The 22966-nt window shown below is 46.5% G+C and overlaps 5 protein-coding genes across 9 annotated transcripts; 3 read left to right on the top strand and 2 right to left on the bottom strand.

Moving 5' to 3' along the window:
- Positions 1 to 490: 490 nt before the first annotated feature.
- On the bottom strand, positions 491 to 3491 carry zgc:109986 (uncharacterized protein LOC553566 homolog). The gene is made up of 8 exons (XM_057011534.1): positions 3281 to 3491; positions 2955 to 3076; positions 2733 to 2871; positions 2525 to 2646; positions 2172 to 2282; positions 1956 to 2062; positions 963 to 1053; positions 491 to 888 (listed from the first exon to the last, which is right to left on the bottom strand). The coding sequence occupies exons 1-8, from the start codon at positions 3384 to 3386 to the stop codon at positions 775 to 777; spliced, it is 912 nt and encodes a 303-aa protein (XP_056867514.1). The 5' UTR covers positions 3387 to 3491; the 3' UTR covers positions 491 to 774.
- Positions 3492 to 5296: 1805 nt separating this feature from the next.
- On the top strand, positions 5297 to 10053 carry srp54 (signal recognition particle 54). Its single transcript, XM_057058807.1, has 16 exons — positions 5297 to 5575; positions 6469 to 6655; positions 6835 to 6926; positions 7007 to 7091; positions 7314 to 7418; positions 7510 to 7576; positions 7800 to 7857; positions 7927 to 8077; positions 8190 to 8338; positions 8418 to 8518; positions 8596 to 8682; positions 8760 to 8833; positions 8962 to 9070; positions 9162 to 9332; positions 9412 to 9507; positions 9662 to 10053. Exons 2-16 carry the CDS (start codon positions 6578 to 6580, stop codon positions 9751 to 9753), a joined length of 1515 nt encoding a protein of 504 aa, XP_056914787.1. The 5' UTR covers positions 5297 to 5575; positions 6469 to 6577; the 3' UTR covers positions 9754 to 10053.
- Positions 10054 to 10564: 511 nt separating this feature from the next.
- Positions 10565 to 19700, top strand: sec23a (Sec23 homolog A, coat complex II component). Of its 2 annotated transcripts, none has more exons than XM_057058806.1 (20): positions 10565 to 10729; positions 11562 to 11875; positions 11960 to 12017; positions 12442 to 12528; positions 12602 to 12838; positions 12911 to 12987; positions 13128 to 13272; positions 13342 to 13500; positions 13590 to 13705; positions 13777 to 13900; positions 14208 to 14288; positions 14465 to 14554; positions 17613 to 17719; positions 17813 to 17966; positions 18052 to 18129; positions 18301 to 18462; positions 18559 to 18645; positions 18733 to 18888; positions 19235 to 19300; positions 19368 to 19700. In XM_057058806.1, the coding sequence occupies exons 2-20, from the start codon at positions 11655 to 11657 to the stop codon at positions 19455 to 19457; spliced, it is 2295 nt and encodes a 764-aa protein (XP_056914786.1). In that variant the 5' UTR covers positions 10565 to 10729; positions 11562 to 11654; the 3' UTR covers positions 19458 to 19700. The 2 variants fall into 2 exon arrangements, with proteins under 2 accessions (XP_056914786.1, XP_056914785.1); XM_057058805.1 differs by having other exon boundaries at positions 10567 to 10762.
- On the bottom strand, positions 14595 to 17589 carry LOC130539997 (adenosine receptor A3). Of its 4 annotated transcripts, none has more exons than XM_057058812.1 (4): positions 16629 to 17589; positions 15672 to 16371; positions 15149 to 15302; positions 14595 to 14968 (listed from the first exon to the last, which is right to left on the bottom strand). In XM_057058812.1, exons 2-4 carry the CDS (start codon positions 16366 to 16368, stop codon positions 14797 to 14799), a joined length of 1023 nt encoding a protein of 340 aa, XP_056914792.1. In that variant the 5' UTR covers positions 16369 to 16371; positions 16629 to 17589; the 3' UTR covers positions 14595 to 14796. The 4 variants fall into 4 exon arrangements, with proteins under 4 accessions (XP_056914792.1, XP_056914791.1, XP_056914793.1 ...); XM_057058811.1 differs by having other exon boundaries at positions 16639 to 17589; XM_057058813.1 differs by having other exon boundaries at positions 15672 to 16368; positions 16639 to 17589.
- Positions 19701 to 20421: 721 nt separating the features above from the next.
- Positions 20422 to 22552, top strand: clec14a (C-type lectin domain containing 14A). The gene is made up of 2 exons (XM_057058808.1): positions 20422 to 20734; positions 21042 to 22552. The coding sequence occupies exon 2, from the start codon at positions 21072 to 21074 to the stop codon at positions 22260 to 22262; it is 1191 nt and encodes a 396-aa protein (XP_056914788.1). The 5' UTR covers positions 20422 to 20734; positions 21042 to 21071; the 3' UTR covers positions 22263 to 22552.
- The last annotated feature ends 414 nt before the right edge of the window (positions 22553 to 22966 follow it).

Raw genomic sequence — 22966 nt, 5'->3', positions numbered from 1 at the left:
ATCATAAAAAAAGCAGAAGTTCAAGGACAGAAAGCACCAATGTTTGGAGCTGGTCATTTATGGAGTCTGGATAGGTCACCATGGAGGCCAATACTCAACTAATGTACTGGTCATGGTGGTAGCATGAACTTATCAAGTATTCAACTGTGTTTCTGTTCTTATGTTTTGGTCAAAGTTAAACTACAGGTCTTCCTTTATTCCAACTCTTAAAGAATGATGACGAGGCTTTGTTTTGGTTAGAATTGGCTGCCAAGTCATTTATAACATGAGGGTCTCAGATCTGAATCCACAAAAAATCAGAATGATGGTTAAATCTGGGCATTTTTCAGATCAAATATATAGTTCAGTTATAGTGACAAACACAAGCAAGTAAAATGGCAAATAGTGAATTTAATGGTTACATTAGACGCTTGGATATAACCACACAAAAGTTTTTTTTTATTTTCCTTTTAGCAGAATTTAAGTTTTCAACACAGATGAACAGGTCAAATGATGCAGAAGTTCTTCATTTAGAAACAAAAACAGGATGTATGAATAAAGAACATCAATCCTATTTCTGATCATGTCTGTAAAGTCTGATTTGCTGAACTTCCCTCTGAAGAAAACTCTCTTGCTGTTACACTAATTGTGGTGCTCATCAGGCAGATGAGATAAGGATATTTGATATATCCAATTAATGAAGCAGATTCAGGGAATGAATCTGCAACCTGAGGTCCAGAGCAGCCCCGATCCAAATCCACCTGAGATGTTCAGGTCAGTTCTGTCAAGTCCACATTAAAGGACCCGGTACAGATGGATCTGTGTCAGAGTCTCAGAGTCTGTGTGTCGGTCCAGGTAAACCTCACTGTCCACAGGGAGCTCCTCCACCCAACCAGGCTGCGGCACCATCTACTCACAAACAGCAATTACTTCACGACCTAAGTGATGTTTTCTTATCGGGAGTCGACGAGCGTGTGGTTTACCTGTAGTGTTTTCCAACTCTCATGCAGACTGGGGACTGTGACCAGCAGAGACCCTCTCTTCCTGAAGTTCTGTGTGATGAACCTCCATGCACTGCACAAGCACACACACTATTAACACCCTGCTACACAGACAATCTGACAGAGAGACAAAGGACTTGGCACAAACGTATGTTGCGTATGACACCAACAGGGGAGGAGAAAATGTGACAGCGACCACACACGCTGAGCAATCCAAGGATCACTACCCTGACAACTGGATTATTATAGGCTCTTCTTTTTGTACTTTTGTGGTTATCGGCAGACATCACAACAATAAACCAACCATCATGATCTCCCAGCCAAACGACGAGTCACTTTGTCCAGAGACATACCCCCCCCTTCGCAAACTGTCCCCACTGATAAAGACACATTAGGTCACCAGAAGAGGGAATTATTTCCTCTGTGCTGAAGAATATTTGAGTTCAACTGTAGAAGGTGTATGATGATTAAAAGTTCAGCAAACCTTTTGGTTTACAAATTCATTCCATGATTTTTTTTGGGGGGGGGTGGGGTTACCAGTGTGGGTGTGGGGTATTTGGCTGTTTGAAAATGTGACCACCCACTCTTACATTGGACACAATCAAACTCAGGCAGGAGCCCTTAAGAGAAACCTCCCAACAGCAGCATCAAGAACAACAATCAGGGAAGGGACAGCAAGCTTTTAGAGTTCCCGACAGAAGAAACACACATAGAGACCAAACTGGCAGGTTTGTATCAAAGTGAGCATTTATTTCTGAAGAAATGGCTGAGAGGTCACCTGACACGCTCGTCTGTCTCCACTGCACATTAACTCATGACTAAAGCTGAACATGTCTCACCACTGTGTATGCCAACCTACAACTACAGAGGTCCCACTAGAACCTGTCTGTCACATGACCAGCCACACAACATCAGCCACTGCCACCACACGCACACACTTCTCTCAGAGACGATGTGTGTTTAGTGTTTTCTCACCTGACTTGCTCACTTGGCTCCATGAAGAACTCAAACACATTGTTCATGATGAGAACATCAGTGTTCTGAAGAAGAGTTTCCTGCAGGCGCACATCAGTGTGTAGAACCTACAGAACATGAAACTCGTCACGAAGCCACCCCCAGAGTATGCACGTGTACTCTCGGGATATTGCGTAAACGTTGTGTGTGTGTGTGCTCCTTCTGTATTGCTGTCACCTTGATTCTGTCCGCCAGCTGATACTTTTCCACAATTTCATTCTGCAGTTTGACAAATTCTTCACTGATCTCTAAACCAATCAGCTGGGAGGCTGAACTGAACAAATAACCCTGAAAACACACACACACACACACACACACACACACACACTTGTCAGTTGTTTGTGATTTCAGATCCAGCAGGAATCTGCTTCTTTTCCAACAGACTTTAAGGGTTTTGTTTTAACCAAGCAAAAGCTGACTAGAACCAGACTTGGCTCATTTATTAACCGACCTGAGTTTTCAGACAGCAACCTGCAGCCAGACGCCTCTATGTGGAACAGTTTCGGTGTCCCTGTTTTAGATCTACTCACCCCATAGAGCACAGCTCCCAGTCTTGAGCCAACATCCACCAGGACCCTTCCATTCAGGTCTGGAAGAACCGTTTGGAAAATAAACTGAAGTTCTGGGATGGAAAATGAGTGAGAGATGAAATCTGCAGAAGAAGAAGACAGCTGTCACCAGGGTGTGACAAAGCTGATGATGATGATGATGATGATGTTGTTGCTGATGTGTTCTGACCCAAAGGGGCAGTTCTGTAGGAACCACAGGTAACGCAGAATGATCGGCTCATGGTTCCACTCTCACAGAGAGAATCCACTTGATCCTCATCATACAGGAAGCTGTCCACATGGAGCGTTGGCCGACACAACTGCTGCATCTGCACCGTCAACATTACGGATGAAACACCGTCATCAGTCTGCAAGAGCACTGCTGGACGAGACCGGCACTTCGATGCATCACCTTGCTGTATACAGTACTCTCAGAGGGGAACATGGCATCTGGGGGCAGGCGCCCTCGCAGATCATCAGCAATGTTCTGCAGAATGGTCTTCCTGTTGTCCGACAGCAGCTCATCCAGCTCATCTGCAGGATGAAAATCACAATCGCAGCGAGCCGATAATCTACTGAATTCTCAGACAAATGTAACCTCATTGTTCCCTTAAAATGCGATGTTTTGCTGGACACTATGGTTGCCAGTCTGGCCAGTTGTGGCAGTACTGGGATGCAGCTACGTTTCCAAGGACAACGCGTGATGAGGGATTTGGCTCTGTGGTCCCGGCGGCTCACCTGATTCTCGGATCCAGTTGATCAGTCTGGGCAGATCGGATGGGTCCACTCTGCTCAGAAGCAGCTTCACCTCTGACTTTGCCTCAGAAAAATTCATTTCCACCATTAGTTTGCCATCATCAGCTGTAATCTGATTTATTTATTTGTAATGAAAAATTAATTTGACGTCCTCGTGAGAAGTTTCTTCTTCTTCTTCTATTTTCCGGCAGTTTGCACACACCTGGGCGTAATAGTGCCTCCCCCTGGTCATCCAAGGTCGCACACCCTCGATCTAGATTCTCCTATAAGGCCCCGTGTCGCGCAGGACCTGGAACGCTGTTGCGTGATCTGCTGGTGCTTATCATGGCCAAAAAAACTTTAATGAAAAGTGAATCTACACCCAGACATACGGATGATTTAAACGCTTCTTCTCTCAGCACTATAGTTCCTACACTCCAGCAGTAAATGTTTCACCTTTCCGGGTGAACAGTGTGTGTTTAGTCCACAGTGTCCCAGTTTTAGTATACATATTTTAACATCATCTACTCGGTTTCCATGGTAATAATTGCTCTTTTTAATTTTTGGATGGAAAGAAAAATAAAGTCTTCCCTCCCCTTTTTCCATTCTCTTTGCCACTCGTCCTCTACACACACTTTGATTTTTGCTCTTAGCGAGAACTTCCTGTCTTCGTTCAGTTCTATGGTGGATGAAAAACAAAATTGGTGTCGGTGCATTAAAGCCACCTACTGGTTAGGAGCGTGGACCAGGATGGCAGACGAAAAAACAAACAAAAGAAACCTCTGTTGCTCTCAGAATTTTAATACAGATTGTACAAGACTGTTCAAGTAAGGAGGGAGAAGATCCAGCTATAGTGTTCTGTGGGTCAGCATAAGTTACTTGACCTTATGGGCAGCTACAGGTAGCCAGTGAAGCTCTATCAGCAGTGGGGAGATGTGGGCCCACCGAGGTTAAAGACCAGATGTGCTTCCATGTTCTGGACCATCTGAAGCAGCTTCACCATACACATTGAGGCTCCCTCTAGAATGGCATTGCAGCAGACAATGCAGATGTCTGCCGTTGCTTGAAGCAGCAGCTGCGTGGTCTGCTGGCCTGCTGGTATGACAATGGCCTGATTTTTCTGACATTGAATAAGGCAAAAGGGGAGACCAAGGTTACATGATCAGAAATCATCATTATGATGCCAGGATTTGAACAGCCTAGGAGCAAGAGACCTCTCTTTTGGGTTGTTACAGCAAAATCCTGTATATATGTTCTAACTTTGTCTATATATTTTATAGGTTCTAAATCTAAGGCCTGTAAAATGCTATTTTCCCATCCATCATAATCATGCCTTTGTGTCTTGCTATCCTTTTTTTGCTTGCGTTTTGATCGGCAAATTGTTCTTGTTGATGTGATGCTAAAAGCTACTGCTAAAAGTAGGGTCATATACGATTGTTTATATTGTTCACAGTGCTTAAAGGACATTCATGATATGGAAATATCGCTTAAAACACATTGTACATTAAAGTAGGGATCATAAGGTGAAGTTAAAAGGCTGTTGGTACAAAGGCGATGGACTTGATAATTAGCGTTTTAACTGTGTTTTGCGTTCTCTCATCTCTTGCTACAAGAAAAAAAGAAAAGTTAAATACAATCTGGAAAGTAGTACCATCGTAGACCTGTTCCTTAAGTTTGCCATACTTTCTACAGAATGGTAAAGTAATAAGTGTCTGCACCGATCAAACTCCTTGTAATCTGTTATACGGACCACAGACTAAAGGGATTGACTGGTCAGGAAGTTCGTTTTAGGGGTAAAAGTCTCTAATATGCCTATATTAGCTATGTTATGCCCAATTGATTAAAAATGACAAATGTTCAGAGTTTTTTGACTGGATTGGATATACAGTAGCTAATGTCAGTAGTAATTTGCATTTTCGGGGGGGAGGGGTCGACTGTCAAGTCTTTCAACGGAGAGCAGTAGTGCGCAGACGCGTGTTTTAAACCCGTGTCACTGCACACGCACATCGCCACCTACTGGCCAGGCATGCACAGTACCGCGCTTTCAGTAGTTATCGCTGATTCGTGTGAACGGCTTTGTAATCAAACCTTCTCCGTGCCAACGTAGAGCGCTTTTGAAGACGCAAAGGAAAAACCTTTCCGTTTCTGCTGACCACGTTGTCACGTAAACGTAGCCTTAAAAACGTACTCTCAGCTGATCGAAGAACGGAAGTACTTCCGGGTCAACTCTGATTGGATGACGTTCTTCTGTGAGCTCCTCTGTGCTCAGTTATAGTGTGATTAAACTCACCTGTTTAGGTAAGAAGGAAACATTGTGTGTGATGTATGCTATTATTTCCATCATTTCATCGCTGTATCACTTCGACGTGTGTCAGCAGCTAACTCGACACATATGGTGCGAACGGCGAGCTTTCGTTCTCTTTAACGCGACTGTTAACGGCTAAGCTAATGCTAGCGACCGTAAACAGCTGACGCTGTTCTGACAAGTATCGGAGAGAAACAAACGCACTAAAGTGCTGCTGCAATAAATGGTCGCGTAGCCAATGTCGTTATCAAACGATGGCAGTGAAATGTGGTCCTCGTGGGCTTAAATAATGGTTAAGAAAAGTTTAAAAGTTGGTTATGTCATTTTTGAACTGCGTATTCAAATGTATCCGACAATTGGGCGAGTGTATATCACAAATTTTAAAGGGTTTACACTAGCTGAACAATTAGGCTCTACACCTAAAAAGTATTTATTAGAAGAAAATGTCTTCTCAGACTACAATATAGAAATAGTTCATATCATATGCAGTGTTGATTGCTACTGGTGTTATCACTGCCGTTTAAATCCGTACTACAAACACTGAGTTTTTTGATTAATAAATATTTCCACTTGAAGAAACTGAAGCGTACTGTACATATGTCACAGATAATCGCCTGTTAGCTTGTAGCTGGGGAAGCTGGTGTTATTCTTCTACTCTGAGGGGATCAGCCTCCATGAAGAGGAGTGTCATTAGTTACTGTATAACTGAACAAACTGATTCTGGTCTATCAGTTTTTTTGTCCCATCCCTGACACCAGGTCCTGAAAATATCTTAAAGTATCGTTACGTGCAGTGCGACAGTGACGTTGGTTTTAGACATTACTGTTGCTGTGGTTACCTGATATCTGTTGTGATGTTTTTGTTTTTTTCCATTTCTTTCATACAGAGCGTAGGTGACTGTGCTACAGCGTTAACCTGCCGGATAACCTGCACTAAGGGGGTCCTTCGCTCCCATTTTTTGTGCATCGTCGACAGGACCCACTCAGATTGCAGTCATGGTATTAGCTGATCTGGGAAGGAAGATCACCTCGGCGCTGAGGTCACTCAGCAATGCCACCATCATCAATGAGGAGGTACCTGAATCTTGGCAGAATAACGCCTTAATCACATATCTTTTATCTCATTTGTTGACTTGGTAAACTGCTACATTTACAATTTTGCAAAAAGCACTAAAATGTTAATTGTCTTAGACATTTCTGCTTGATTTTCTGATTTTCTTTTACGTTTCCCCCTTTGTCGGTCTCTTGTGCAGGTGTTGAATGCCATGTTGAAAGAGGTGTGCGCTGCTCTCCTCGAGGCTGATGTCAACATCAAACTAGTTAAACAGCTGAGAGAGAATGTAAAGTAAGTTGGCACTGAACCTCACGTTAGTCTAGCTAGCAGCACTTACTAGCCTGTGTCTTCTATGTTCTTTGTCCTTGCAGGGCTGCCATAGATTTGGAGGAGATGGCTTCTGGCCTGAACAAACGAAGAATGATCCAACATGCTGTCTTCAAGGAGCTTGTCAAGGTGATTCCAGACATCTTCTGGACTTCCTGGAGACTTGGAAAAATGTTGAAACATTTGACTGTCCACAGATGAGTGTGACAATTTGATAAAAGCCCTCAAAGCTCAAGTCTTTTTCTGCTCCGATGCACCCAAAATGCTGCTCATGTGTCATTTTAAACACCATATGTGTTTTCTGTGGTGTGACACTTATATTTACTGTATCTACCTACATTTGTGTTTCAGCTGGTGGACCCTGGTGTGAAGGCCTGGACCCCCACCAAAGGAAAAAACAATGTTATCATGTTTGTTGGTCTGCAGGGCAGTGGAAAAACTACAACCTGCTCCAAGGTGTCGTCACACGTCTCGACATGAGCTATATTTAAGGTTTTTTACACAATGCTTTCTGTTGGATGCGTCATGTGACTTTTGCTTTCCGCAGCTTGCCTACTATTACCAGAGGAAGGGTTGGAAGACCTGCCTGATCTGTGCTGACACTTTCAGAGCAGGTACATGACACGATGCAAGGCCACAACACGACGCAGTCCCCACAACAATACATATTCCTGACCTCACATTGCTCACGTTTTTCTACACAACTGCAATTTCTCCGCTGTTTAACTCTGCACAATGTATCATGACACTACTCGACACAGTGTTCTTTGCTGTTGGCTACCAGATACAGTACATCACTTTCTATCGTTGTTATGGTAATCTTCTTTAATCTTTCAGGTGCGTTCGACCAGCTTAAACAAAACGCCACCAAAGCCCGAATCCCATTCTATGGCAGGTGAGTTGCAGAAAGTGTCCGTCTGATTCCCGTTGTCTGACATTTTCCTAACTCCTTTGCTGTGTTCAGTTACACAGAGATGGATCCAGTGGTGATCGCCACGGAGGGCGTTGACAAATTTAAAACTGAGAACTTCGAAATCATCATTGTGGACACGAGCGGACGACACAAACAGGAAGACTCGCTGTTTGAAGAGATGCTGCAAGTCTCTAATGCTGTGGTCAGTACCTGGCTACGCCGCCTCCTCTTGTGGCCGGAAACTGCCACATTTGTGTGTTAATGCGTAATTGTTGGTGTGTCACCCACCTGTGGCCTTCTGAACCCGTTTCCAGCAACCAGACAACATTGTGTATGTGATGGATGCGTCCATTGGCCAGGCCTGTGAGTCTCAGGCCAAAGCTTTCAAAGACAAGGTAGATGTAGCTTCAGTAATCGTCACCAAATTGGACGGACACGCCAAAGGAGGAGGAGCTTTGAGCGCGTAAGGCCAGCTTCATCTTCCTGTCTGTCGATGTTGCCGTTGGTCCCTTTAAAGCCATGAAGTTCTTGTTTCCTCTCAGCGTGGCAGCCACTCGGAGTCCCATCATCTTTATCGGAACAGGAGAACACATTGATGACTTTGAGCCATTTAAAACTCAACCGTTTATCAGCAAACTCCTCGGTAACCTCATGTTGTGACATACTTCCGGTAGACATTTTGCACTGTCATGGAAACCTGAGTGATCCTCTCGCTGGCAGGAATGGGAGACATTGAGGGTTTGATCGACAGAGTTAACGACCTGAAACTGGACGACAACGAAGAGCTGATTGACAAGCTGAAGCACGGTAAGAAGCACGTCATCCATCGCACGACGTCATCCATGCACGAAGAATGTCAACTTTGACCCCTAACTTTCCTGCAGGTCAGTTTACCCTCAGAGACATGTATGAGCAGTTCCAGAACATCATGAAGATGGGCCCGTTTGGACAGATTATGGTACACACCTGGACACATGAACCCCACACGTGAACCCCACCCCACACAGCTGGAACACTTGATAAACACAAGTTTTACTATTCTTTCTTTCCCTTTCCTTTTCCTTCCCCTCCTTGTGATGCATTCAGGGGATGATTCCAGGTTTTGGCACAGATTTTATGAGTAAAGGAAATGAACAGGAGTCGATGGCACGATTGAAGAAGCTGATGACCATCATGGACAGTATGAATGACCAGGGTAATGCTTGTTTACTCTTGTGTACACCTGCAACACCTTCAATTAATGCTTTGCTTGATAATGAAAAAGGTTTTTTTTATTTTATGTTCAGAGCTCGACAGCAAAGATGGCGCCAAGCTTTTTAGTAAGCAGCCAAACAGAATCCAGAGAGTAGCTCGAGGGTCTGGAGTGGCCACCAGAGACGTCCAGGAGTTGCTCACGCAGTACACCAAGTTTGCTCAGATGGTCAAGAAGATGGGGGGCATCAAAGGCCTATTTAAAGGTCACAAAGGGGGAAGCAGGAAGGGGGGGTAAAATCCTGTGGACTGCCTGATTGAACAAACTCGTTTTCTTTGTTACAGGAGGAGACATGTCCAAGAATGTGAACCCATCACAAATGGCCAAACTGAACCAGCAGATGGCCAAAATGATGGACCCCAGAGTCCTGCATCACATGGGTGAGATCCAGCAGCTTTTTTTTTTTTTTAAGATTTAGATTTTAGAGGATGAAGATGATGTAAACATTTTTTAAAAACTGCATGTTTTGACCATGTGTCAATATCGAGCTGTTAATGTATTTATTCATTTTTGGTGTTTTTTACTTATTTTAAGGTGGAATGGCAGGTCTACAGTCAATGATGCGTCAATTCCAGCAGGGAGCTGCTGGAAACATGAAAGGCATGATGAATTTCAACAACATGTGATCACCAACCAACAGGTTGCCTTAAACCATAAAACCTAAATATGAAGGCTGGGTCAGCCCTTTCTTCCTGTACCTGTCTTGTTAATAAAGGGGTTTTTAGAGGAAAATGTGCAAAAAATCTGAGTCCGTTGAGGAAGATGACAAATTGTAAAGAACATGTGGAAGAGTGACGAAAAGCAGCTCTCTAAGTGTTATATTTATGGATAACCATGATGAGGTCACATGGATAATGACGATTACAAGGAAGATTATATCATTTGCGAAAATATTTCTCAAATAAATTTTTACTTTACATTTTAAATCTGTTTCCCGATTTCTTCTTATGGTGTGTATTTAAACTTCGTTTTTTGTTTTTTTAAATAAGGGACCATTTTTTAAAGACGACACCAAGGACGATAGTGGCGTATAACCAAAGATCGTATTTGGACACAATGAGATACTTCGTCATAATTTGGGAATATAATAATTTGCTCAAAACTACTCTTTTCAATGCTACATATTTGTGGATTTTGTATACATATTTAGAATCCCTATACCCGCGTCACTTATGTGACACTTCAAACCAAATCACGTTCAATTATATAGCAGAGGTCGGGTCAGCAGGTCAGTGCACAGCTATGGGGGATACAATTTTAAACCATTTATCGGACCGTATGAGCTCACATCATTTTAAATTTTAAACTATAGATATATGTCTTATATTTTTTTTTAAATCGCCAGGCTTTTTAATAAAGTTTTGAGGACTCCAAATTGGCTATTTTCAGCTATGTTAATTTCTTTGAACAGAGTGAGACCTCTGTTCATTAAAACTCTCTGCCTTGACGTGGCACCGGCCGCCGCCATGTTGTTTTGCTTCGTTGTCACTGGAGTGGACGCGGCAGGAGCGGAGCGACGGTGATTTACCTCCACCTCCTCACGCAGAGACCCACCCGGGCTACTAACACCGAAAACCTCACCCGGACCCACTTATTTACCCGGTGTGTCCTGCATAAACTGCTCGCTTGTGTAACGTGAGTGACGCCCTGAGCTAAGTGCCCCACTAGCTGCTGTTAGCTGTATCGTAGCTGAGCTGATCTAGGTTGTTTTTAAATTTCCGGCTAAACTTAATCTCTTTACTTGCCTCTTCTTCCACTTTAAAGCTCACATACTTGCGTGTGTTCCAAAATGTTTTAGTTTTATTGTCGCCCAAACGTAGTCGTAACATGAATATGACTAACAAATCTGTTGCAATGATCCGGTACCCATTTTTAGCGCAGCACTCGTCTAAAATACTTTGTTGTACAGAGAATTGCATGATTTGTCTGTGAAATCTAGTGAAACAGTGGAAGCCGAAAGATTAAAGACCAGAAGATTCCAGAGCTCATCCACGCCCACTGCCTACTATATCCACCGAGACAAGTTTTATGGAGATGTTTCATGATGAACTGGGCAACACTAAATTAACCCTCCGTTCAGAACATTTGGTTTGAACATTTTCATGTTTTAGCTCCTAAAACATGCGGGGTTGCGGATGTTTTACCTTTGCCAGATGTGACAGCCGGCGTTTGTCCGTCTGTGAACGAAATTCTGGTGATGTTACGGATTCAGAAGGGACCATTGGTCATCTAAAGATCAAAACCAAGGGGTTTTGAACATAAAACACTCAGAAAGCAGCCTACTATGTGACGTAATCATGTCTATACTATACACAATACTACGGGTCTACGTCACAATATGGGGATGATCTTAGTTTGTAATTGTTTTCTTACTTTATGGTCGAGATTCCAAACCAATTATGTTTAAAACGCGATGTGCCTGTTTGTCCCATAGGTGGCGCCAGACGGCCAAGCCTGAGCTCACTGACGTCACAGCTATCCCATCTTTTTCCAAGTGCGTTCCATCCCCATTAACCCCAAAATCGTCATGGCAACCTTCCCAGAGTACATCGCTCAGAACGAGGAGCGCGACGGCGTGCGGTTCAGTTGGAACGTGTGGCCGTCGAGCCGACTGGAGGCGACCCGCATGGTGGTCCCAGTGGCATCCCTGATCACCCCTTTGAAGGAGCGACCTGACCTGCCTCCTATCCAGTATGAACCAGTTCTGTGCAGCCGCGCAACCTGCCGTGCTGTGCTCAATCCTCTGTGGTACGCACTCCTACTTGGCTACCTGTGTGATGTCATAAAGCTACGTGTTACCTGTCTGACCTCCTTCCCTGGTCTGTGTTTCAGTCAAGTGGACTACAGAGCCAAGCTGTGGGCCTGTAATTTCTGCTACCAGAGAAACCAGGTTAATTGAACATTTTCAGTGCACAGCTTCACACTTAAGCCACTAATTAGTCTAAATTTAGCATTGCTTTGTCATGCCTTAATTTGTTTGAAAAAAACCTATCCGACTATTGCAATCAGCAGGAAACATGGATCATATTAGATTATTTTGGATTGGGTTGGAGTAGTTCAGATCAAATTCAACAATTCTTTTTTTTAAGGCAACATAATGCTGATTGCTTAAGAAGTAACAATATGGAGATGACAATACATTTAATTTAAAGGTGCCTTTCTGGACACCCGCGCTCGCTGTACAAGCAAAATGTGAAGTGCACAAAAAAAGATTTCAAAATATAAACAAGAGGAAAACAGACAAAATAATAAAAGCAGGCGATGGCTTGAGTTAGGTTCCATGTTATGACATTTGGTGCTTTGCTGTGTTTTAGTTTCCTCCATCCTATGCTGGGATCTCTGAAGTGAATCAGCCCGCTGAGCTGCTGCCTCAGTTCTCCACCATCGAATATGTGGTTCAGGTGAGACCCACAGGTATATTCACACGTGTGACTTCAGAGACAGGTGATAACCATATGTGCTGTGTGTTCCTAGCGTGGTCCTCAGATGCCATTGGTTTTCCTGTATGTGGTGGACACCTGTATGGAAGATGAGGACCTTCAGGCCTTGAAGGAGTCTCTGCAGATGTCATTGTCTCTGCTGCCTCCTACAGCTCTGGTGGGTCTCATCACGTTCGGCCGGATGGTTCAGGTCCACGAGCTCGGCTGTGAGGGGATTTCCAAAAGTTATGTCTTCAGAGGAACAAAAGATCTCAATGCCAAGCAGCTACAGGTCAGTGAAGCGACTAAAGACATTTCCCCGTGACCACTCCTGCTAACCAGTTTTTGTGAATGGACTTTGCAGGAGATGCTTGGTCTGACCAAACCTGCAGCCCCTCAAGGACGAGCTCCTCAAACAGCCCAACAGCCTCTGTCCAACAGGTAAACGCACGCTGAGAGTCCTAGAGCAGATCATTAAACCTGGACCTGGACCCTTAACCAGACCCTAAAACATGCAGCTCAATATTTAAACTGTATTTGCAGAGGAAACGTAATCATACTGTGATGTGTTTTGGGGTCAGGTTCTTGCAGCCGGTGCAGAAGATCGACATGAATCTTACTGACCTGTTGGGGGAGCTTCAGCGTGACCCCTGGCCTGTCACTCAGGGAAAGAGACCTCTGCGTTCTCTGGGCGTGGCCATGTCCATTGCTGTTGGCTTGCTGGAGGTAAAACATGAAGATGTGCACCATTTTATAAACTCAAACTTTACACTGAAGCTGTGTTTTTACCCACAGTGCACCTTTCCAAACACGGGGGCTCGCATCATGACCTTCATTGGTGGGCCCGCAACACAGGGTCCTGGCATGGTCGTCGGAGATGAACTGAAGATGCCTATTAGGTCCTGGCACGACCTGGAGAAGGACAACGCTAAGTACACAAAGAAGGCCACCAAAGTGAGTGACAACTGTCCTCAGTCCTGTGGTTAAACACTGAACTCTGCCACTGTTAACATGCTAACAAAGACTGCGTGTGTGTTTTCTAGCACTACGAGTCCCTCGCTAACAGAGCCTCGACTAATGGTCATATCATCGACATCTATGCCTGCGCTCTTGACCAGACGGGGCTGTTGGAGATGAAGTGCTGCACCAACTCCACTGGGTAGCAACACACACTCTCAGTGTTTTAGACTGTGTGTTGTTTTCTGTCCTGATGGTCTGTGATGTTTACAGAGGTTACATGGTGATGGCAGACTCCTTCAACACATCACTTTTCAAACAAACCTTCCAGAGAGTTTTCACCAAAGATGTTCAGGGGTCTTTCAAGATGGCCTTCGGCGCTACCCTGGAAGTCAAGGTACCTGCGTGCTGGCTCAACACCAAACTCACACACTCAACCTCTTTTGGCTGCATCGCTTCCTCCTCTTTTACACATCTGTCCATCAGCAGGAGGGTCCCCCCCACCGATATGAGTCTATTCCTGCTCACGGTTTCTCCCTGTGTCTGTTGCTTGTAGAGTGTTGGGCTGAGGTTGTGTAAAGACTTCAGAGATACTCTGCACTGTGCAAATTAAGCTGGATTGTGCACATGTAAATGTCCATGACCTTCTCTCGCCTGGTGACAGCTGACATTAACTCCCAGTTTGTTTGTATTTCCCTCCCCAGACATCAAGAGAAATTAAAGTTTCTGGAGCGATTGGTCCATGTGTGTCTCTGGGTGCCAAAGGACCGTCTGTGTCTGAGAATGTATGTAACACTTCCCCTTTTCAGTAGTACCAGAACGGCATCTTGCCCTTTTCATTTGACCTTTTTACAATTAAGTTTGTCAGTCAATGGTGCGGTTTGCCTGGAAATGTGCTGAGATATCAGATAATCACGTGCGCTACGCTGCATGTTGACCTTCATATGGTTGTGTTGCACAGGAGATCGGGAACGGAGGAACCTGTCAGTGGAAGATGTGTGGCCTGGATCCGATGACCACTCTGGCTCTTTATTTTGAGGTGGTGAACCAGGTACAAACAACCAAGCAAATCTTAATCTGTACAGTTGTGGTTTCTTAGTTTTGTATTTCATTTATCATGACATTTTGGTATTTGTGAGTGTAGTTATGAAGTAAGTGCAACTGACAGAAGTGTAAAAATGCACTCTTTTAAATAAGCTTTTATTTTGGCCAAGGTTCTGAGCTACACGTCCTGCAGAAGCACAAATGTTCATGTGGAGGTGATGATCAAGCGTTGAAGTGATCGCTGCTCCATCACTGTGCTGGGGTGTTAGGTGTTGGTGATGATGTCGTTGTGGTTGTAATGGCGTTGGCGGTTGGGTCCAGATGAAAGGCTGACATCTGGTGGTGGGCCTCCAGCAGGTTCTTTGAACGTGGACATAGAATAATCCTTCCCAAGAGGCGACACGCAGTGGCCCTGTACCTCCTGCAGATGAGTAGATGGACAGAAGTTATGTCCCCACTCACCGCTGCATCATCACTCAAACACTGGCTGAGCACTACAGCTGCATTAATAGCCATGTTGGTCACATGATCGGCGATTTTTCTCCTCTTAATTCTGACCCAACTTGATATATAAGCATCAGCAGTTTAGATTCTGACTTACGTCTGCGTCATGCAGGTGATCCAGGGGTTTAGAGCAGCGTTTGACAGAACCAACCAAGTGGAGAGGGCGGGTACCCCAGCCGGACTCGGTACGCCGCTAAATGTCTCGTACAAACCCACTGAGATGTAGGGTAGCCAGCAGACCAACAAACACACTGACACACACCATCAGAAACACAACAATGTGACAGTACGTCCACCACTCAAACCCCCTCCCACAAACCTGTTCTTAAGAGATTTTTGTAGGCGTTTGGGTAGAAACCGGTTCCGTGAAGGCTGCTGTCACAGCAATAATATCACAGCAGGGTTGGTGTTGTCATAACAACACCAACAAGACTCCTGAAATCTTCCCATACACCCGAAGGCCTGCCCAATCATGATATAAATGCTAAATAAAGACAATAATTAAGGACTTAATAGTGATTGCTGGTTGAGATGGTGTTTGTTGCAGTCAGATCTTAGCGAGACGGTGATGAAAGTTATGAAAACTGCCAGAAATCAGCCCACGTAACAAATGAACTCACCTGAGACTGTGATCATCACCCTGGAGCTCCTAAGGAAGTTGTTGGCAGGAACATAGAAGCAGTGCAGCTCGTTGCACATGAAGGTTCCCTTCCTGGCCTGTTTCCTGGCCACGTAGACCATGTATCCATACAGAGAGCAGGTTGAAAAGATCGGTATCGTGACGCCCACCGAAATCCACGCAGCCACAAAGCACCTGTTGTCAGGAGTGAAGCTCGGGCAGCACAGAAATCTGGACTCGCTGTAGACATACGTTCCAAACCCCAGCAGAGGCATTGCAGCCATCACGAAGCACAACGTCCAGACCAGAACCAGCACCGCCCGGCGCCGCCCGGGCGTCCAAATGGTGTCGTAGCTCAGGGCGAAGCAGATCTCCGTGAACCTGTTCACCGTCATCCAGTTAAAGGAGAAGATGGAAGCGGTTTGGAGGAGGACGAAGACAAAGGCGCTGCCTTGACACACCGGACCCCCACTGTTGCTCCCTGACAGGCAGGTTAGGCCATTATAGGCTCCGAGGGGGGTGATAAACATCCCCAGGGCCAGATCACTGAGGCTGAAGCTCAGGGTTAGGCCCAGCGTATCCGTCCGCAGCTCCTTGTTGAGCAGCAGAAGGAGGAGAAGGAGGAGGTTTCCAGACACTGAAGCCAAGCTTGAAAGTGCCAACAGAGTGGTGTATAGTATCCTGACGATCTCCTCCATCTTCTGGACACACAACAGGAAGCACATGAGTGAATTTGGCTCAAACGCGGTTTGTCTGATTTCCTCAGAAGGAGCTTCTTTGTTCACACCTCTAAAAATACATAAGCTGTCCGTGTGAGAACAGAAAGCCTGATTCTCTCTTATCCAGTTCTGATCTTAGTTTTGCTGTCACATGAACGACTACGGCTTGCGAGGAGCCAGTGGAGACACCATGGGTGTCATCCTGGGACAGCAGGATAAGGGCAGCAGCCTCTACCTACCTTCACCTACCTTTAAGGATCTCTCCTGGTGTCGACAACTTCAGCAGTCAAACTGCAGAGGTCATCCTCACGAGGTAGACAAAGGCACTACCATCCAGAAAGAGGAACTTGTGATCCTAAAGCCGGTTGGAAGAGGTGGTCCATGTTTTGATGTCAGACCTTCAGTGTGATCACCGAGAGACTTCAGGAAGCCTCTGCTGCGCGTGTGGGTGTGGCGTCGTTGCCACGGTTCATCTGTCGCCCGCTGTGATAACGACCGCGCACGCTATCAAAAATAAAACTCCAAATTCAGGCTTTGCACGGGCGCAAAATCAAATAATCCCCTCAGGACGTGTGTAAACACGCAGCAAGTTTTATTCTGAACAGCAGCATCTTGGCACGTGCCGAGTGGTTTAATTTCCCTAGAACAACCGCAGAGTGATGTGCTTCCGCCTGTGCCGTCAACGACCCCACAAATGCAGAAGTGGCTCTGTATTTCCTCATAATGATTATTTTGTAGTTTCCCCTACACGTGACATGAACCTGCACCAGGTTCTGGGAGCTGTTCTGCTCCTATTGCACAGCGCCATCAGGCCGCTCCAGAACTCATTTCTGTCTGACGGGGAAAAATATCCGTACACGCCAGAGATTATGATGTCAAAGGGTTGGATTCATTTGCATCGTTTGGACACGGAGGTGCAGCTGTGAGCAACGACTGAAAGACCATATTGTCCCACAAAAGGTCGCTGGATTTGTCACTAATTAACAAAACAAAACACAAGAGGATTTGGACGCAGTGAATCCGCTGCTCTCCATCAGAAAACAGATCAGAATCTTCCAGTTCACGCGTTTACGTGACGCCGTTTTATTCCGATCGGCCCTTTATTCCAAATATCAGTGTCAGAGTTACTGAAGGTACTGTTACCCTTCACCGCCTGTGTGTGTGTGTGTGTGCGTGTATGGCTCAGCACCTCATCACCAGATGTGCATCATCGTGTGTTCCAGCACAACGCTCCGATCCCTCAGGGCGGCCGCGGAGCCGTCCAGTTTGTGACGCAGTACCAGCACTCATCGGGACAGAGACGCATCAGAGTCACCACCATCGCTAGGAAGTACGTGATGGCACCTTCTCCTTCTGACCGAGAGCAGCCGTCTGCAACTCTCTGCCTCTGTGTGTGTGTGTGTGTGTGTGTGTGTGTGTGCAGCTGGGCAGACGCTCAGTCCCAGATTCAGAGCATCGCAGCATCCTTTGATCAGGAGGCGGCAGCCATCTTGATGGCGAGGTTGTCGGTGTACCGGGCTGAGACGGAGGAGGGGCCGGATGTGCTGCGCTGGCTGGACAGACAGCTGATTCGACTGGTACGGCGAGGTGGAGGTTTTTGGAGCGGTTCTGTCGCAGGAGCCTTCTGATGCACTGACAAATCATTTCTGATGTGGTCTGCAGTGTCAGAAGTTTGGAGATTATCACAAAGATGATCCGAACTCCTTCAGGTTCTCCGAGACCTTCTCCCTCTACCCTCAGGTATAGAATCACCCTCATCTTCAACACAAAGGTTCAACATTTGGAACAAGATGCAGCCTGGGAGACTCGGCTTGATTCCTATTCACTTCATTGTCGTTCAAAAACTGCACGCTCATTTTAAGCGCATCAAACAAATAAAATGATGCGAAAATTCTCCCCTTTTTTCCCCAGTTCATGTTCCACCTGAGGCGTTCTCCGTTCCTCCAGGTCTTCAACAACAGTCCAGACGAGAGTTCATATTACAGACATCATTTCAACCGGCAGGACCTGACTCAGGCTCTCATCATGATCCAGCCTGTTCTCTACGCTTACTCCTTCAACGGCCCTCCAGAGGTGTCTCAGTCCACCCTCACACACACCCTCACACACACACACACACACACACACACGATTGTTAATAACCACGCATGAACCCGTCTGTGTCTTCAGCCAGTTTTGCTGGACAGCAGCAGCATCCTGCCAGATCGGATCCTCCTGATGGACACGTTCTTCCAGATCCTGATCTATCACGGAGAGGTGCTCACCCTCACACACACCTGTCTCAGGTTTTGCTGGTGTGCGCGCGCTGAAGTTGTTGACGGGTTTGTGTTGCTGCGGGTGCAGACGGTGGCTCAGTGGAGGAAGGCTGGTTACCAGGAGATGCCCGAGTACGAGAACTTCAAGCACCTCCTTCAGGCGCCGGTGGACGACGCTCAGGAGTTGCTCCACACGCGCTTCCCGATGCCGCGTTACATCGACACGGAACACGGCGGCAGTCAGGTGACTCCTGCTTGGATTTAGATTTGTTTTTCCACCTAACATTGAAGGAGACGTTAAAGGAGACGTTAAAGGAGCCAAGCTGAGATTCGAGAGTCTCTGACAACACTTTTGCCTACAAACCACCTGTTTTTGAGCCATTTAGCTGCTAAAGAAGACGGGGACAAGGTCAAAATGGGGTCAAATGGAACAAGGTTGTTTCTCACAAGGAGGAACAACCTTGTCCCATTTGACCAGAACCCTTTTGTTGCACAAATGAATACCGTTTGTATCCCACAATGTTCCTGAATGACTCGCTGGCAGGGAATCATTGTTGATGATGTCACAACGATGATGTCGTGCTCCGCAGGCTCGCTTCCTGCTGTCCAAAGTGAACCCGTCCCAGACCCACAACAACATGTATGCGTGGGGTCAGGTGAGTGTCTCACACCTTCACGTCTGTGCGCGTTTGTGATCTCCCGTAACCATGACGATGTCTGCAGGAGTCTGGAGCGCCCATCCTGACCGATGATGTCAGCCTGCAGGTCTTCATGGACCACCTGAAGAAGCTTGCTGTGTCCAGCGCTGCCTGATCACGCTAGGCTCTCTCTTCCCTCACTTGTCTTTTTTTTAATCTCGCATTTGCTGCCTAAGTTGTCATGACAACCATTGTACATGCTGGAGCACCAGTCCAGTTTCTCATGAAAGTTCAGGTTGCAAACATCACAGAAGTGTTTGGAGCTGATCTGAGGAGACCAACAATGGTTGAAGTTAACGTTCATGTTTGAGCCACATTGGAATCTTCTGTTTTACTGAATAAAAGTGTTTCCTCTAAAGACTTTCTACCATCTTTCACTCGTGCTTCCTTCTGCGCAGCTCTTTTTATTCAGTGTTGGAAAGCTTGGCTCCATAACTCAGGCTGCACCATGGTTCTCCTACGATCACGGACTCTCAGAACCTCCTGGCAGTAGACAGGTGAAGGTCAGGAGTTCCATCTTCCTCTGAATGATGTGAGGAGCTCAGGGGAGGTCTTCTTCACTATCTTCTGAAGTCTTCTCCTGCTCTGTAGGCTTCAGTCATCATTTTCAGCGTTCTAGGTGGCTGCTCAGAGGAACTCATGGCTGCTGGTCGCTGGCACGGGTCTAGAGGTGGTTAAACAGCTCTGACCTTTGCTAACCAAGACTAAACTAAGCCTAATGAAGGTCGAAGATCTGGTGATCTGTACAAAACAAGCGTAAGACGCCGGTGTTGGAAGGAGCGTTTCAAAACTCCTGGAGACAATTTCGTCTCCATCTGTCCACCCTTAGTTGCTGCTGCGTCCTGATGAGAAAAAGCTCCAGGATATTTGTTGTAGCACCGACTCTACACTTGTATTTACCACCCGTTTAGTGTAGGTTAGAATCCACACACACTTTCAGGATATCTGTTGCCGAGTTAGTATGACAACGGTCTCATTACTCCACCAACAAAGAAGTGTAGTTTCCTGCTATTCATGCACTTCCTTCAGGAAGCATCTGGGTCACCGTGACAACGGGATCTTATGATGGTTATTGAAGGTTTGGGTTTGCTACCAACCGGTGACACGTTGATTTACCTGTTGGACACGCCTACATCTGATCTGATCCGACCTCTCTTAGGAATCAGAACATCTTTTTCCCCAGTTTACTTGGATTCCACCAAATGATTCCATCAGATCAGATCGGAGCACATTTCCTGTCCTGGGGGAAGGGCGGCAGGACAAGGGGCAAAGTCGCTGCTCGCTGTTCAGAGGGAGTTCCTGTGGAGGCGAAGCCGAGGAGACGAGAAAGACCTGAGAAAAGAGGAGAGAGAAGCAAAAGAAATCGGAGCAGGAGGATCGTATGCAGAGAAGGTAAGAGGAGCAGACGCAGGTGTGTGTCTCCTGTCTGACGTCAAGTCGTCCAGACATGGACAACAGGAGACGGCAACGACCTTAGTGACAGGATCAGGATTAGCATTGTTAGCATCCGCTGTAACGGTAGTGGTGGTATAAACATCCGTGCTATTTTAGAATTATTTTCTGTGACAGTGTTTTTACAGCATGTGTGTGAAAAACATTTTGATATTTAAGTTCAGTTCGGTTCGAGTCAGTTGTCAGCAGCATCCAAAGGTTCTGCTCCAGTTTGAGCACCACACACCTGCATGTTCTCTGTTCCCAGATCCACGGGGAGGCCGAGCACTCAGAGAACATGTCCTTGTGGTTCTGGATCTCTCTGTGGGCCTCGCTCAGCGCTGTGTTCTGGAATGCTGCGGCTCAGTCTCCGTCCTACACCCTCCAACACAGCCAGATGACCTTTGACGAGGCCGCAGCGGCGTGTTCTCCCGGTCATCTCACCACCGTCCTCAACAAACACGAGCTTGCTCACATCCTTGACCTCATCCCCGAGGCAGAGCCACCTCTGATCCGAGGTAGCTTCACCTTCTGGGTGGGTTTGATGAAGCCCAAACCCGAGTGTGTGGTCCCGGGGCTCCCACTGAGAGGATTCAAATGGACGGCTGATGGCAGCGAAGAGACGCAGGTGAGTCAGTGGGCAGCTGAGCCTGAACTCACCTGTACCGCAGTCCAATGTGCGGCCCTGAAGGCTCAGGTGGACAGCTCAAACGTAACCGATTGGGGTCTGATCCCAGTTCGCTGCGAGACAAAACACCGGTTCATCTGCAAGCACAACGACTCACACACACCGCAGCCCCCAAAACCCACCGCGCCAAATCTGGTACCGACCTCAGCAGGACTCGAGCCGCGTCGGTCCACACGGACCCCCGACACGCAAACATCGGAAGGGGAGGCGGGGTCAACCCCCGGTTCGGAGAAGGATCGCGGCTCTAACTCGTGCGGGCACCTGGACCTCTCAGCGGCCCGTTCACTGATTCCGCACCACAAAGACCGCAGCAGGATCCAGGTGGAGTGCTGGACCGCTGGCATGCAGGTCGAGATCCGCTGCTCCGGACAGCTCTGGCGCCTGCTGGACGGTTCCGTCGCCAACTTCACCAGCATCTGCGTCCCGTGCGACGACGGGTTCCGCAAGAACTCTTCGGGAAAGTGCGAAGACATCGACGAGTGCAGCGAGAAGAGCGCCCCCTGCAGGAACACCTGCCAAAACACCCCGGGCTCCTACAGGTGCGTGTGCACCGACGAGACCGGCGAGGTCGTGAGCGAGGACTCGCTGATGTGCAACGACACCGCCGGAACCGCCGATAAAAGACTGGGTTCCGGGCTCCTCGTCCCAGTGCTGGTCGCCGTGGTCGGCCTGGTGGTTCTGGTGGTCCTGTTTGCGGTGATGGTCAAATGTTGCGTGATGAGGAGGTCAAAGAGACGAGCTGTGAAGAAGGCAGAGAAAATGTCGATGAACAGCAAAGACGAGAAGAAACCAGCAATTTGAGTTTGAGATATGAGATTTTGCCGATTAAAACAATTAATCAACATTCCAGGAAAGTAAAATATATGTATATATTTTAGGTTTTCTGAAAATGTTTACAGTTTTTGTGTTACTGATTTAAGAGGAATATTTTCGTGATGATCATGGTGTTTTTTTTTATATTTTGTTTTAACATTTTTAATCGAAAATAGAAGATGTGTTTATTAACTGTCCTACTTAATATCAGCACTTTCTGATTCAGATTTCAGCTGTAAACATTGTAAAAGATCAATAAACATGATAGATAAAAAACGTCTGATTCTTTTGAGGCTGCTTCTTCTAAATTTCTTCACAGTTTCACGACCAAAAGAGGCGAATAGGACTTTCAAACTCTGAATTAGGTCTCACGATCAATCTAATTTAGAAGAATAAAAAGCAGGAGCCACTGGGACCGGACTGGTCTGGACTGGGGGCGCAGGTCTCAATCCCACCAGCAGGGGGCAGCGTCCCCCTGCGAAACGGCAACGATCTGATGTTTTTGATTGGAAAAGATCCTCATCAATCATCGATCATCGCCGACATAAACTCGACATAAAATCAGCCGGAGTAGAACAAAAAGACAGTGGCGTGACGTCACGGGCCACGTGATCGGATGTCAGGCTTTGACCTGCAGTTAACACCATACGCCTGTCAATGACTGACAGCCCGGGAAGCGTGCGTGCGTGCGT

This window comes from Takifugu flavidus, chromosome 16 (genome assembly GCF_003711565.1).
Source record: "Takifugu flavidus isolate HTHZ2018 chromosome 16, ASM371156v2, whole genome shotgun sequence".
In the NCBI taxonomy this organism is placed as follows: Eukaryota; Metazoa; Chordata; class Actinopteri; order Tetraodontiformes; family Tetraodontidae; genus Takifugu; species Takifugu flavidus.
Note: the sequence above shows the minus strand (reverse complement) of the source record. Positions and strands in the feature narration are given on the sequence as shown.

What these genes read in the sequence shown, in the direction of transcription:
- zgc:109986 (XM_057011534.1), bottom strand. Translation starts at nt 3,386, where the DNA reads ATGGTGGAAATGAATTTTTCTGAGGCAAAGTCAGAGGTGAAGCTGCTT. An exon ending in CAACTGGATCCGAGAATCAG is followed by an intron (nt 3,077 to 3,280) that starts GTGAGCCGCCGG and finishes TTCATCCTGCAG; the next exon opens with ATGAGCTGGATGAGCTGCTG. An exon ending in AGCTGGCGGACAGAATCAAG is followed by an intron (nt 2,063 to 2,171) that starts GTGACAGCAATA and finishes CATGTTCTGTAG; the next exon opens with GTTCTACACACTGATGTGCG.
- srp54 (XM_057058807.1), top strand. Translation starts at nt 6,578, where the DNA reads ATGGTATTAGCTGATCTGGGAAGGAAGATCACCTCGGCGCTGAGGTCA. An exon ending in CCACCATCATCAATGAGGAG is followed by an intron (nt 6,656 to 6,834) that starts GTACCTGAATCT and finishes TCTCTTGTGCAG; the next exon opens with GTGTTGAATGCCATGTTGAA. An exon ending in GGAGGAGGAGCTTTGAGCGC is followed by an intron (nt 8,339 to 8,417) that starts GTAAGGCCAGCT and finishes GTTTCCTCTCAG; the next exon opens with CGTGGCAGCCACTCGGAGTC.
- sec23a (XM_057058806.1), top strand. Translation starts at nt 11,655, where the DNA reads ATGGCAACCTTCCCAGAGTACATCGCTCAGAACGAGGAGCGCGACGGC. An exon ending in TGCTGCACCAACTCCACTGG is followed by an intron (nt 13,706 to 13,776) that starts GTAGCAACACAC and finishes TGATGTTTACAG; the next exon opens with AGGTTACATGGTGATGGCAG. An exon ending in TCCTGATCTATCACGGAGAG is followed by an intron (nt 18,646 to 18,732) that starts GTGCTCACCCTC and finishes CTGCGGGTGCAG; the next exon opens with ACGGTGGCTCAGTGGAGGAA.
- LOC130539997 (XM_057058809.1), bottom strand. Translation starts at nt 16,395, where the DNA reads ATGTGCTTCCTGTTGTGTGTCCAGAAGATGGAGGAGATCGTCAGGATA. An exon ending in GGTGATGATCACAGTCTCAG is followed by an intron (nt 15,303 to 15,671) that starts GTGAGTTCATTT and finishes GGTGTGTGTCAG; the next exon opens with TGTGTTTGTTGGTCTGCTGG. An exon ending in ATCACCTGCATGACGCAGAC is followed by an intron (nt 14,969 to 15,148) that starts GTAAGTCAGAAT and finishes ACTCATCTGCAG; the next exon opens with GAGGTACAGGGCCACTGCGT.
- clec14a (XM_057058808.1), top strand. Translation starts at nt 21,072, where the DNA reads ATGTCCTTGTGGTTCTGGATCTCTCTGTGGGCCTCGCTCAGCGCTGTG.